This window comes from Amphiura filiformis, chromosome 14 (genome assembly GCF_039555335.1).
Source record: "Amphiura filiformis chromosome 14, Afil_fr2py, whole genome shotgun sequence".
In the NCBI taxonomy this organism is placed as follows: domain Eukaryota; kingdom Metazoa; phylum Echinodermata; class Ophiuroidea; order Amphilepidida; family Amphiuridae; genus Amphiura; species Amphiura filiformis.
Window position 1 is genome coordinate 59,235,890 of NC_092641.1, and position 15,846 is coordinate 59,251,735.

Genomic DNA, 15,846 nt, shown 5'->3' on the forward strand with positions numbered 1-15,846 from the left:
GAATTAAGCGAGAAATGGCTTGTGTATTCCATTTTTTTTAGTATTTCGTCATATTTGCAACATTTGTAACGCAACAGCATAGGTCACGCCGGTAAAAATTAGCCCTACTATAATGATAGACAAAGATAAAAAGACTAGTTTGCGTCTGACGTCATCTGTCAATCAAACTCCGAGCACGGTTTGTTTACAAGTGTCGTGATGATATGAGTTGCTGAACACGGCGGTAAAACTGAGCGCCTTATTGTTAATTTTGCCCCTTTTAACATACAAACCATCTCAAAGGTTAGGTCTTAATAGTAGGAAACTTTTTTTGGCGAAGGCACCATGTCCACAATGCCTAGAAAAGTTGCTTTTTGCCTTGTAAGAGTACGTAATTTTTCGCCATTCACTGCTATTCCTTTTCTCCGATCGGCACCAGCCAGATGAATCGACCTTCCTTATACGCGCTATTAGCCAATCAAGAATCGTAGAGAATTTGATTGACAGTGACGTCAGACGCAAACTAGTCTTTGTCTTTCATTATAGTATAGGGCCTTTTGACTGTGGTAATCCAAAACCATGCTATATCATAAAACCTGGCTATATATATCCAGAGAACTGCTAAACCCTGTGACTGCTATTTTTCTGGGTGGAGCGGTTAGTGGGTTTTAGCGGTTCTAGGATATAGTGTGTTTAAAAGGCCCTATAGTAGGGCTAGTAAAAATTACCGGAAGTGGGCTAAGTTGCCGTCTACTGACTATAAGTTTCTTATGTGGCAACACTTTCTAACCTGAATAATGTCGAAAACTTTTTCTGTTCTTGTTCATTACCTAGTGAATTCAGATCCTGATCATAATATGATATCATAAATTCCAGGAAGACTGCCGATACGAATTGGTGTATGGGGTGACGGAAGAGTATTCTGGGCTAATAGTGTTGAAGGTTTGCCTTGGTATGAGGTTACCATAGCAGAAGGTTTGAAAGAGGTGGGCTATGTTACCGGCTTTGTTGGCAAGTGGCATCTGGGTTCGTATGTAATGTTATTTACTAAGTCTGTTCATATCTTGTTCATTGCTGCATACTGACAAATAACAAACCTTTCTGTATATGTAATCCTATGCATTGTATTGCCTAGAGAGGGCGATCGTTTTCCCGTGAAACGCCTTACATGCACGGTGTATACCTGAGTCGAATATAACTACTGTCTGTACAATTGTGACGTGTCATGTCTAAAGGAGACACTTTTGGGCAGGTTATCAATTTTGAGGTTTTTACATATCTTAAATATAGAGATATTTTACTCCACAACGCCGTTTTCCCCAATGAAATCGGACATTTTGAAGATATAGAGTTCGTAAGTTATGGTATTATAGAATTAGAAATTGAGATATTGGCCTTTAAAACTATTATTGATAATGTTGAGAGTATGAATTACCTTGAAAAATGTCTCAAAAAATACAAGATGCCAGTTATATTCCGGTCTGAAATTATCAGACAATATTTTTAACATTAATAACATCACTAATTCGCAACAAACCCAAATTGTGAAAATATCACCCCAGGGCAGATTTTTGGCTATTTCTCTATTTACAATCCTGCCCAAAAGTGTCTCCTTTTGACATGACACGTCATAATTAGCTGTTTGTATTTTTTAGATATTTGACAAAATAAAACATTGTGGTCGAAGTCATCAAAGAAAAGTGTTAGCACAGCCGTAGACCCAACGTGATTTATACTTTAAATTTTAAAGTTCAATTTGAAACCCCATTTCTATTACATTTTGGTCTTTTCCCGCGATATTTTTATAAAAGCCGTAGAACGTCGGGTACCATAAACTTTTTTGAATCAACCCATTTGGTGTAATGGGGACGAAGGTCATAATACTTAAATGCATTGAGATAGTATTTATTCGACCATCCGCATCAGGATTATTATAAAGATGTGAAGATAAAAGTTTTCAGAATAGGCCCAGCTTTAAAGACAAAGGACAAAGTAAAATAAATCAATAAATCGAATTAATTAATAAGAAAATAACTAATTAAGAATTAATAATGAATGAATGAATGAATGAATGAATGAATGAATGAATAATTACTATTATAAGCGACATCAACAGCCAAGATTTTGTAATTCTGCGAGCGTCGTCTATTTACAAAAAATATTGCATAAGCCGTTACGTAATACGTCCTACGAAATAATAAATTTTGTTTCTCTCTAACATCAGGAATTAATGCCCACAGCCCAACTGATGGGGAATATTTGCCTCACCATCACGGCTTTGACTACGTGGGCACAAACCTACCGCTAAGCAATGCTTGGGAGTGTGATGAAGAACACGTAAGTTACTTTTTTTTATTATATTCTAGAGTGTGTGTTTTATTTCTTAAGCTCCACATTTCTAAATGCCTAATATGAAATAACCACGCGCCATGTCCAAGATATGTTTTATTATAAATAATTGCGACCCGCCTGCTGTGACAAAACCAGGAAAATCGCATTTTTAACATTTCATAATTTGAATAAAGTAAGTACTAGACAGTAAGCTTTAAAATGGTGCCACAATTATATAGCCTAAATGGCATCAATACTTTTCATCATATGGATAATTTTGTAAATGATACCTTGAAATCTTTGCGAAATTGCTATTCTGAGTATGGGCCAATTCGTTTCCTGCCTTACACATGATTGGATAGGGTTTATCATAGTTCAACTGTTATTTAATGATTAAATAAACCTCTTTTTGGGCGAAAATCACGAAGTGATTTTCGACCCATATTGCGCTGGGCTTTGTTCCACTTACTTCTTCCCGGCGTTTCAGAATAAAAACGAAATATTCGTGCTGTCTATGTAATCACGAAACTACAGAGGCGTTAGTATCCATTAAAATTTGTCATTACTACTTCATGTTGATATTCAAACAGTGCTATAAAGTTGTCGTACCAAGAAATGTGTTTGTATTAAAAGAAATAATTGTTTTACAACTTCCATGAACTAGCATTACTTTTATGCAAATCAGAAAATTGCAACAGATATTTTTCATTTCTTTCAGACTGAGCGGTATTGCCAGATTGTACGTACAGTTGGGCTACATTTAGCCTCATTTAGTTTTATTGATACTGTCGAAATACTTGCTTGCATGTGCTTGTTGCTTTATTGTAGCGTATAGAATGTGTTAATGATACTATACGCCTTCACTTGGCTCTGCTCAGGCTCTGCTCAGATGATGGTGGATGCGATATCGCTATTGACGTCGCCATTGGATTAACACATAATCATGAAATCTTCACAAACAATTCTAAATTTGTTATGTGGTGTCAAAGCAAAATTATCTTACTCTAAAACCGTCGGGGTTCTGCAAAGTACCCCACTGCAAGTATGTTAATTTTCCATTTGTAATTGCTAACCGTGTATTTTGAATGGGGCTGTCAGCCCTGTATCTTCGCCAGCCTCGTACGTCACGGTCGCGCGTCCTATGCCGCCTGGCTCTGCTGATGTAACACCGTAACGCCCTCACTCAGGCTTGCTGGTTTAAGGAGAATCCTTTAATCGGTGTAAATGAATAAGTGGAGCTAAAAGGCGCAAGGTACCATTCGGAAGTAAATTATTGTACATGTACCGTGCCAATTTGACTTTCTGAAGGGGGGGTAAGATGACTCGTAAATCTGTATATACTAGATTGAGAGAATAAAAACGAAATATTCGTGCTGTCTATGTAATCACGAAACTACAGAGGCGTTAGTATCCATTAAAATTTGTCATTACTACTTCATGTTGATATTCAAACAGTGCTATAAAGTTGTCGTACCAAGAAATGTGTTTGTATTAAAAGAAATAATTGTTTTACAACTTCCATGAACTAGCATTACTTTTATGCAAATCAGAAAATTGCAACAGATATTTTTCATTTCTTTCAGACTGAGCGGTATTGCCAGATTGTACGTACAGTTGGGCTACATTTAGCCTCATTTAGTTTTATTGATACTGTCGAAATACTTGCTTGCATGTGCTTGTTGCTTTATTGTAGCGTATAGAATGTGTTAATGATACTATACGCCTTCACTTCAGCTCTGCTCAGGCTCTGCTCAGATGATGGTGGATGCGATATCGCTATTGACGTCGCCATTGGATTAACACATAATCATGAAATCTTCACAAACAATTCTAAATTTGTTATGTGGTGTCAAAGCAAAATTATCTTACTCTAAAACCGTCGGGGTTCTGCAAAGTACCCCACTGCAAGTATGTTAATTTTCCATTTGTAATTGCTAACCGTGTATTTTGAATGGGGCTGTCAGCCCTGTATCTTCGCCAGCCTCGTACGTCACGGTCGCGCGTCCTATGCCGCCTGGCTCTGCTGATGTAACACCGTAACGCCCTCACTCAGGCTTGCTGGTTTAAGGAGAATCCTTTAATCGGTGTAAATGAATAGACTGCTGCCCTCAGTCGTCAACCGTCTGGATTGACGACTGAGAAAACTACGTGGAAAAAAAGTGACGGATTTTGCAACAGGATTCCTGTGGCATAGAGCATGCGCAGTTGTGTCCAAATTGACCTTTTGACCGAGTTTGTTGTTTTAGAAGTTCAGAGCGCGATCTTGTCACAGCGGCGCGGTACAGCGACGCGGTACACGGGCGCCGCTAGTCAGTCGCGCTACGGCGCACAACCAAAGTCGCATTGAATAGTTTTCAGAAGTCCGTCATGATATTGGCTGTAAGATAATCAGTCGTCACTACGAAGCATACACAGTACATGCGAAGTGTAGACGGCTGATTGGAATTAGTCTAGTAAATGAATAAGTGGAGCTAAAAGGCGCAAGGTACCATTCGGAAGTAAATTATTGTACATGTACCGTGCCAATTTGACTTTCTGAAGGGGGGGGGTAAGATGACTCGTAAATCTGTATATACTAGATTGAGAGATCTGATACTGGTAATAATATCTGGGTAAACGTGGAAGTTAACTTACAAAGAACGTCATTTATATTTATCAAACATTTAAGGCTAAAGGCAAAAATTACATGTGAAAATGTTATTCTGCGGATGAAATTTATTGTTAGAACACGGAGATAAAATTGAATTGTTAGAAGATTGATGCACTTCTATCTCACAATACACGCAAGCCATCATCATAGTCATCATGATATCAGGTAAATTACATGATGTGATCACGCACTTCTTCCAATTGACTTTCACTTACCTGTGTTTTCATTGGTCAATTGTTGTTGATGTGCATTACTTAGGGGTGGTGCAATAATTATGTGTACCCCCGAAGGTGAATTCTCAAAATGGTCTGCCAAAATCGCTTGCCCCCCTTTGGCCGTGCCAAAAACCTTTGCCCCCCCTTTCGACGTGACAAAAAACCTTTGCCCCCCCCCTTTTGACGTGCCAAAAAATCTTTGCCCCCCCCTTACACATGCAAGATTTTGGGGAACCCGAATTTAAAACCTTAAATTGTCTTAACATATAATGCGAGCGCAGCGAGCAGGAAATTTTGCATATTTGAACGTGTTCGAAACGTTTTCCTACGCCTTTTTAGGGCATAATATAGAAACGGTGCCCAAAATATCTGTGCCAAAAATTGCTTGCCCCCCTTTGACCTGCCAAAATCGCTTGACCCCCACTTCGACCTGCCAAAAATGCTTGCCCCCCCTTTTGGCCTGCCAAAAATCTTTGCCCCCCCTATAATTCACCCCGGGGGTACACATAATTATTGCACCACCCCTTACAATTGTATTCATTGGATACTTTTGGTGTCAAACTTGAAGTAGCTTGGCACGCTTTGATCATGCACTTCTTCCACTTGACTTCCTCTTACCTGTGTTTTCATTGGTCAATTGTTGTTGATGTGCAATACTTACAATTGTATTCATTGGATACTTTTGGTGATAAACTTGAAGCAGCATCGGTATCGATCGGCGTGCCTTGTCAATATCGTGACAAAGACTTTGTTGAATCTTCTCAATTTTGTGCCTGGACTCGAGACGTTAAGGACCTAAACATCGATTTGTCAGAATTTTTTTCAATAAATACGGCAATAATTTGTTCGCATACTACTTTCTCACTCTACTATACATCAAAATGCTCATTTTGGTATCCAATGGAAGCTCAGATTTTTCGAACTAACATATTAAGATTTGCCTTCCAAAACTTACCTACATCATCATGATAATTATCATTCATGACACCATGTACACTACCAATATCTTGCTATGTATCAAAAATGTTTACTTGTACAAAACATTCCCGCTCTTATCCTGTTAACATTGTATACGCATAACTACTTTAATGAACAATAAGTATACTGTAATTGTTTTTTATCTTTCATTTCTGTTAGATTTTGTATTTATGCAAACCTTGTCTGTAACCAAAGTTAAGAAACTACCAGTTTTCGATCATTTCTTGACTTAAATGTTTCTTATAAGTAAGTACAAAGTACAAAACAGATGTGCTTATACAAGTGCACACCGTATGTAAATAATTTGTTGAATCTGACGTATAGCTTCAAATCTGTCAGCTCCAAAAGACTGTCGTCTGAATAGACTTCTGACCAATCATTTAGAAAGTCAATTTTGATAGCTTACAGATATTGTTTGAGTGTACCTTTAATACGTTGCTAGTTTTGCAAAAAGTAATTACAACTCCAAAAATATCATCTCTGATTGAAGGAAGTATCTTGGTTGAACGCATCATCCCCTACTAATCATCAAAGGTGGTTTTAGAATCCAGTGAAAGCTCAGATTTTTCTCATTAACATATTGAAATTTAATGTTCAAGTATAAATGAGAAAAAGTCATTATTACTGCCAATATATAGTCTCAAATATGGTATACCACATTTAAAACCAATACAGCATTCTTTGATTATAACTTCAAACTGCGCTTGTACTAATAATTTTAGTATGTTTATGTGACACATATGACCATTCACTTATAATAATATTAAATTATCATGATAATTATCATTAATGACAACACTGTACACTACCAGTATCTAGCTATGTATCAAAGACATTTACTTCATGTAAACACCAACGCTCTTATCATGTAAATATTGTATACCAATAGCTCAGGGTAGCACTAACCTGCGCTTGGAATCTGAACGCATTCTTTTAGCTTTTGGCGCACAAAACTTCAATGTAGAGGTTACTAAAGGGTCATTTGGACCTTTTATTTCTATTGTTTTAGATCCACAATTTCACAACATTTAAAATTTTGGACCCCGTGTTTGAAAACCTAGCGCTACCCCTGCAAAACGTACTTTAATGACCAATATGTGTTCTGTAATAGTTCTTTATTCTTCATTTCTATTAGATTTTCAGTGTATTAGGAAGTAGATGTATATATAACAAAAGTTATTCATTTGTAACCACATTTCTTTAAATAAACACAATACCTAAACTGCTTATTATGCTAACAATTCACGTTCATTGACTGTTGCACTAAGTATTATTCAATGCTTATGAATTTCATCAACGTGTACAATCTTTTCAATCCAGTATATTAAGAAATACATGTATAACACAATAAAAAACCAGGCCCATATAAACACATATCTATAATTTGCCAACAATTGAACATCCTTTTATAAATTTTCTCATGCTAATAATCCTTTTGATATCATCAGCTGTTAGTATTTATCTAAACTTTCATTGTATTAATATGCAATGTATCAAAGACATTACGTTCATGCACAATAATAACATTCTTATTGCGTAAACCTTGTATGCTCATAACTATAGTTACTATTTACATATCAACATATATTTTTATACTTTTTTATCCAGCTAACGACTTAATAACTATGTGATGCCATCAACAAAAACAAACATATTTCATTGGAAAAAATGATCCAAAGCAATATTTCCTTTTCATTCCTCTTTTGGAAACACTGTACTTGCTCATATCTTTAGGACTACTTATTCAAATTCAATGAAGTCTCTGAAAAATGCAGGGTTGTAAGTGCTGCTTACTATCCTATAGGCAACTTAACAAATGTCCTATAGCAAATTTAACATTTCAAAGTTCCAACTTCTGCTTGATGCCATCACATAATGTGTATTAGTGTAACCTTTACAACTTCTACTCTTAATACATATTTGTCAGCAAAATACTTATTTCTTTCCTTTTTAAACAGCTCTCTACCATGTTCACAAATGTCACCTTGTCTAAAATTTATATCAACAATTCTAAGCAATTTATGTACCATCACTTAATACGATGTAATGTTGTAACTTTCAAACGTAAGCTTCAACACTATGCTCCTCCTTGTACAATATATCAGTAACTTCAAAAGCCTGCCAGTTACAAATGTAAATATGTACATTATTAAAATTACTATATATTTTTGCACGAACAAAACTCAATATAATGCCAAACTTTCACTTTTAAGTCTTTCATCTCCATTATAAGTGACTTAACAAACACATGAAAACAATTCATATGCCAACCACCACTAACCTTCTAATGACATTCATATTTTGTTATGGATATGACTGATGCACATAAACTTATTTACATAATAATGTCAACGTAATAACTACTGTGTTATGATAATGCTTTTATGTTATCTCGATCTTTATAAGATTCTATTTCCAGTATTATTAAAATTACAAAACTACATTGCATGTGTCTGTAGTAATTATTTGTGTTTCTTTTAACCAACCTTTAGCCAACAATTGCCTATCAAGAATTATCCAGTGTATTTTTACTACATGCCCTACTTGTCATTTGACAAACACCAAGTGATTATCATGAATAATTATAAAAACAATTCGAATAAAATAACTACACCTTTATCATGGCACTTCCTCTTGATTCGCCCTGTTCCTTTTTAAAGGAATTTTTATTAATAAGTACTTTCAAGGATTTGAAAGAACACTATCTTCTTCCCACAGTCAAAAACCATAAAATTAAGAATTTCAAAATTTCATTTTTATGGGACTGTCATCGTTAAAGGTCTATAGCTCAAAAACACGTCTGGCGGTTTGTTCCGGGTTTTGTTGGAGCTGGTCACAATTATAGTCGTGTGCTTTATTTGTGTATCTAACCGGTTTATATCTAAATTCACAAAGTGCGGTTCCTGCTTATAGTGTCGAAACAGTGTCGAAGGAGTTTATTTTGTGTCAACCCGTCGGTTTCGATATTATTTTTTATAAGTTCTTCTTAATTTATAGACAAAACATTACCAGATGATAAGAAAAAGATAATAAAAGTAAATAAAGGCATTGAAAAAAATATCTCAGGATTTTCGATTTCCGTGAGGATTTAAACCCATCATTTAAAATACAAAGAAACTCAATACGGTTCGCCTAGAAAACCAACATGCATGTGGACCGCTTCACGATCCCTCAATTTTAAGTGGATACCAGAAGCAGTGTCCAGTAAAAGGTGCTTATTATCCATCCATTTTTCGATATATCTCATTTCGTTTATTATAGTGGCATATGAAAACTGGACCATTCTCGATATTGTGTTTTCTGTATAAGAACGCCACCATTATTCAACAGCCGTACTCGCATTACAAAATGAGTGAAGCTTTCGTAAATGACGCTACCGGCTTCATGAGGGACGCTCAGCAACAGGGTAAACCGTTCTTCCTGTATTACGGCACCGCGCAGACACATGTAGATATGTATAGTAATGAAGGATTTAGAGGATCATCTAAAAGAGGTAATAACAAGACGCGAGTGACATCATAACCGCTCTAGTAATTTACAAACAATAAATATTATTGTTTTATTATTTTATTTATAACATTCGGTCGAGGCCATGTAAATCCCAATAGTGCTCAGATGCTTCTAAATCATAGGAATACCAACCGAATATGGCTGGACAGGGATGAGTGAGAGGTCCGATTTTAGAAGCAGGAGGAAAACCAGAGCACTTAGAGAAAAATGAGCAAAGATCAGCAACCAAACTCACATGTGGTAAAGCGGGGAATTGAACCGGGCCGCAGTGGTGAGAAGCAAGTGAGAAGACCACTGCACTAGACCGTCCTCTTACATGTCTTATGGTGTCCTTTACACCTTGCGCCTTACAGCCGTTTGTTAGTATTAACACACCAACCTAGTCACCTCACTGAAATGATCATTCTACAACTGGTCTTAAAATGGTCATATGAATCCTTTATATATTTTATTTGGTCAAAATATGGTTTCAAAACTTTTATATTCATAACAACATTTGTAAAATGCTTAATATGATTTTAATAGTGAGACTGGGTCCTGGGTTCGATTCCTAGGCGGGATCACGTTTTCTACTTCTCTCCTTTATTATTTGGAAGGGCGAACCTGGTGAAAAATTATTATTATTTATATATTATTATTATTATTATTATTATTATTATTATTATTATTATTATTATTATTATTATTATTATTATTATTATTATTATTATTATTACTACTACTATTACTAGGGCGTTATGGTGACAATGTACGAGAAATGGCGTGGACGGTTGGTGCCATAATGGATGAAGTAAAGCGTATGGGAGAAGATTTTAATACCCTCGCCATCTTTACATCTGATAATGGACCACTTATAAAAGTTTGCAATGAAGGAGGCGATGCAGGAATTTTGAAAGGTAGGCGACCATCTGAAGATCGTTTAAGATTCTCTTGAAATGTCGATTAACGCTTAGCCTTCGATATCTAGGGACTTCACATCAGAGTGAATGAACAGTGCAACACAAACGTATACAATCAGTACATAAGCCACTCGATAATAAAATTGTCACTAGTGGAATTATTATTTGTTTTTACAGTGGGTAGTTACAATGTGTTCGTTCCAATTAAAACGTATGGAGCCGCTTCCTAATAAGATCAAATTAAAGCCATAATGTACGATTTCCATCCAAATTAAATTTTATATATAATTATTTATCCAAACTACTGAAATGATATTAGTAATAACTGCCGGGAAAGGTTTCTGTCCATTTGAAGCTAAAATAACAGGTAAAGTAAAAGAAACGCGGCTGGTTATTTCGGCCATTTTACATGGAGGCCCATTCTCCGATAAAGCGTCCAAGTTAAGGCTCAGGAATTGCAAAATTCCAACCACAAAGAATTCGTGAAAATCATTCAGAATCGTAAACTTTAATAGTTTCAGATCACAAAACAATGCATGGGTGATTTTTCAACAATACTTCATTTTTGAGCAATATTACTTGTACGCATTGGGGGTCACGTATCAGTGGTAACGTATCTGTGAAGCCCTTTCCCACTTTTGTCTTAATCGTGCAAGTGTAAAAACTTACCGACTTAAGACCCATACTTGATCAGTCATCACCCAATGTACTAAAGTCTGGTATGGTATTTGGCTTCATTTATCACAGCGTTTTTTCCGAGGGGAGTAGAATTTAGGTAACGTATCTGTGAACGCATGAACGTAACGTCAGGATTTTTTGTCATTCGTCGACCTCCTTTTTTTACTTTGTTTCCCTTTTCTTATGTATCCCGAACATAATAAAACTATAGAGCCTGCTTGATCCATAACATATGGGAACATTCATATAGCCAGTTATTTTGACAGATTGTTATTCATTAGAAATATGGTAACGTATCTGTGAACAATTTTGGCGACATAGTCTCAAAGACCTGTTGGAAAAATTTAATAACTTGCGTTGTGATGTTTTATACTTTATAATTAGGGCATGATACCACTAATGAAAAGTACCTATAATCCATTATTTTGCGCGCATGTTTAACGAACAGGGACGCATTATACGGAACGTACCTTGGCTGGCGACATGGAGGAAAACAATGGACATGCATAATCAGCTTTATTGTTTTATACTTTCTAGGCATGTTACAACCTCCAGCCCCACACATTTTAGAAAGCAACTCCTAAGTATTAGTTATATTAATAAAAGTCATTTCTTTCTGACGAAACAAGTCTGAATACGACTTGACACTATGGGCGACACAGATTTGGCTTTTTGGACACTTTATCGGAGAATGTGCCTGGAGTTATATGGGGGATATAAGTATGCCTTTATTTCAAAATTGTTCTGTTGACCTACAAACACAAACATTTGGATGATATCATATAATGTGTAAGTTTGAACATGTGTAAACATTGCAAATATTCTAAAGAAAACAGGGTTGAAAAACTAATCATATTATAAGATCGTACATCATGCTCATAGTATAAACTTATACCAAAATAACCTTGGCAACGTAAAGAAAGCAGCAAGTTTAAAAAGCCCCACCTCGGCTCACTTTTTGAAACTTGGTTCCATTTGTAAAACGTACTGATTTCCTGGGACTGATTTAAACTTTATCATAATATCAACTTAAGGGTACTTGCCCATGAGTTTCATTCAGGGGCGTGTTTGAAAAACGGCACAGCGCATTAGTAAAAAGAATAAAAAATACTAAAATTTTCAGATGTGTTATGTATCTTTAACGTGCCGATGCGATATTAATTTGTAAGACCAGAAAGGTTATAATCTTGCTCTTGCATGGTAAGCCAACATCCTATATATGATTTGTTTTATAATATTAATTTCATGATTAATGATTGAATTAAAATGAATAACAAGTAGGTATGCAATGCCAGTGATGCTATTGTTTAAACGTTATATCTTGCTGGAAACACTGTATTTTGTTAAAAAAAATAAAATAAAAACGCCGATTTTGCTGTTGATGTTCAAAACGGGACCAAGATTCAAAAAGTGAGCCGAGGTGGGGCTTTTTAAACTTGCTGCTTTCTTTACGTTGTCAAAGAGCTAGTTTTGTTGTTACACTGGAAAATCTGGTTCACATACATCACATAATACGCCCAGCTCCCTGAGTACACTTTCGTTTTAGTTTACCAATCAAGTTAGCAAATTTTTCAAAGGCAAGGGTTCGGGGTCGGACTCTTGAAAATTGGTGCGGACCCTTGAAATTTCAAAGACAAGGGTCCGGAGGACCCTTGGATTTTTTTTTCTTATTTCAAAGCCTGCTTGCCATGTCAAACTCTTTACATGGCAAAGCGAGAAAAATAATTATAGCGATCCATCAACTTTATGAAAGCTGCTTTAAAATGACAATTATTGTTATTTCTTATTCATATTTTTGTACAAATACTTCTAATGCCTTTTCTGGTTTTTATTGTATCGTCTAACAGGTGGCAAGATGAATTTCTGGGAAGGTGGCGTTCGCGTTCCCGGTATCTTCCGTTGGCCAGGTCATATTAAAGCAGGAATTACCACCGATGTTGTGGCAAGCCAAATGGATATCTTTCCAACGTTAATGACTATCGTCAATGGTTCCGTTCCTGATGACAGGATCATTGACGGGCAGGACATTTCGTCAACACTCTTCAAATGGTTGCCCGAACCTCAACCGGAGCCCACGAGCAAACTTCTAAATCAAACCCATCCAGGCAATGAACCTCGTATGCTGGTATGGTATTGCCCCGATACGACTGATCCGATAACAGTCCGATATGGTAGTCACAAGTTCCATTTTGTGACTCAGACAGTCTGGACAAAGGAGGCCAATTTCAATGAACCAGGACGATGTGGGGACGGGGGATTTCCATTACAGCAAAATACCCAATGTTCTTGGTGTTCCTTAGATCAGCCTGAGGAATGTGTCACCCAACACGACCCTCCATTAATGTTCAACCTCGACCCGGATCCCAATGAAGCATACCCTTTGGACGTGTCCCTTCCCCATCACAAAGCTGTTTTAGATGAAATGATGCCCAAATTGCAGGCGTTTCAAGCGTCTTTGATCATACCTCCACCATTAATGACTCCCCGAGATGATGCTGTAGGGCCATGTTGTGATGGGTCCTTCCCAGATTGCGGATGTAACTATCAATATTTAGGACCAGTCCCACCACCAGGAGATGTTTCTCAAAGCTCAAGCTCGTGTGCTTATCTTACATCTTATTGTCTTTTCTTTATATCCCTTACCGGTATGGTATTGCCATGATCATCTGTACACGGTCCGATATGGTAGTCACAAGTTCCATTTTCGGACCCAGACAGTCTGGACAAAGGAGGCCAATTTCAATGAACCAGGACGATGTGGGGACGGGGGATTCCCATTACAGCAAAATACCCACTGTGGAGGTTGTTTAGATCATCCAGAATGTGTCACCCAACACGACCCTCCGTTAATGTACAACCTCGACCAGGATCCCAATGAAGCATATCCTTTGGACGTGTCCCTTCCTCATCACAAAGCTGTTTTAGATGAAATGATGCCCAAATTGCAGGCATTTCAAGCGTCTTTGGTCAAAGGTCCTCCATTACTAGATGTCATAGATAATGCTGTATGGCCATGTTGTGATGGGTCTTTCCCAAACTGCGGATGTAACTATCAATATTTAGGACCAGTCCCGCCACCAGGAGATGCTTCCCCAGGCTTAAAAGAATTTCTAGATATGGTGATTGACCCTGAGAATGATAATTACAGGTGGTATTGGTAAACCTTATATGTATCTCAACTACGTTCATAATTGTGTTTGCTTATCTTACATCTCATCGTCTCTTCTTATCATCACTTACCGTTTTTCCTCTTTTCTCCTTGTCTCTTGGTTATTGCTTTTTAATGAATAAAACTGAAGTACACTAATCATTATTAGGTGTGAGGGTATCTAGACAACATTCTTTGCAGAATGGGTGAATTTTAATATTCTTGGTCATATTCTGTATGCATTTCTTTTACTTTACGTAATACTTATCTTATTTCTTATCATGTTGTTATGTTATTAATCATTTAAAATTTCTGCCTGCTTCTTTTGACATATATTGTATAATACATAATTTTTCTAATCATGTCGCTGGGTATAGGACCTTATACTGTAATTTACTGTACATAGTCATAATAACAGACAATGCTAAAGACCTAAGAGAAATGATCAATGATCTCAACCAGAGAAGCAATCAAGTGGGACTAAAGATAAACATGAAAAAGACAAAAGTCATGTTCAACCAGTTCGCCACAGAACAGCTGGTCATGGTAGGGAACACAGAAATAGAAAAGGTGGACCAATATGTGTACTTAGGACAACTAATCAACATGACTCACAATCACATGGATGAAGTAAAGAGGAGGACTAGGGCTGGTTGGTGTGCATTTGGCAAGCTCAATGACATCATGAGAAGTAAGATGCCAACGTGTCTGAAACGAAAGGTTTTTAACCAATGTGTACTACCATCCATGACCTATGGAGCTGAAACATGGTCACTTACTAAGAGGATGGAGCAAAAACTGAAAACTGCACAGCATAGTATGGAAAGATGTATGCTGGGCTACACCAAAAGGGACAGGAAAACATTGGCATGGATCAGGAGCCAAACAGAAGTTACAGACATAATCCACACAATAAAGATGAAGAAGTGGCATTGTCCTGGCCATCTTGCAAGATCAACAGATAACAGATGGACAAAGAATGTCACAGAATGGAGGCCATGGCTGGGCTCAAGACACCAAGGCAGACAGAAAGTCAGATGGAGGGATGAGATAGCAAGTTTCATAGGGATCAGGTGGATGGCAAAAGCAAATGACAGGAAACTGTGGTGCCAACTTGGGGAGGCTTTCGCCCTGCAGTGGGCTGAATACGGCTGATGATGATGATGATGACTGTAATTTAACCTCTGAAATGCAAAACCGCATAGATTTTCATACATACAGGCAAATCAAGTTTTGAGTAATGATCATAATATTGTGTCTAACGTAAGATCATGCAACACGATCCTCCATTAATGTACAACCTAGACCAGGATCCCAATGAAGCATACCCTTTGGACGTGTCCCTTGCCCCATTACAAAACTGTTTTAGATGAAATGATGCCCAAATTGCAGACTTTTCAAGCGTCTTTATCCATAAATCCTCCATTGCTAGATTCCCGAGATAATACTGTATGGTCA

At 36.9% G+C, this 15,846-nt stretch overlaps 1 protein-coding gene across 1 annotated transcript in view; it reads left to right on the plus strand.

Moving 5' to 3' along the window:
- The window catches only part of LOC140169541 (arylsulfatase-like), a 14,910-nt gene extending 1,008 nt beyond the window's left edge, over positions 1-13,902 (plus strand). The window contains exons 2-6 of the mRNA XM_072192804.1: positions 856-1,005; positions 2,204-2,316; positions 9,484-9,646; positions 10,395-10,559; positions 13,088-13,902. Of these exons, the coding sequence (XP_072048905.1) occupies positions 856-1,005; positions 2,204-2,316; positions 9,484-9,646; positions 10,395-10,559; positions 13,088-13,902 (1,406 nt within the window). The remainder of the gene's footprint in view (positions 1-855; positions 1,006-2,203; positions 2,317-9,483; positions 9,647-10,394; positions 10,560-13,087) is intronic.
- The last annotated feature ends 1,944 nt before the right edge of the window (positions 13,903-15,846 follow it).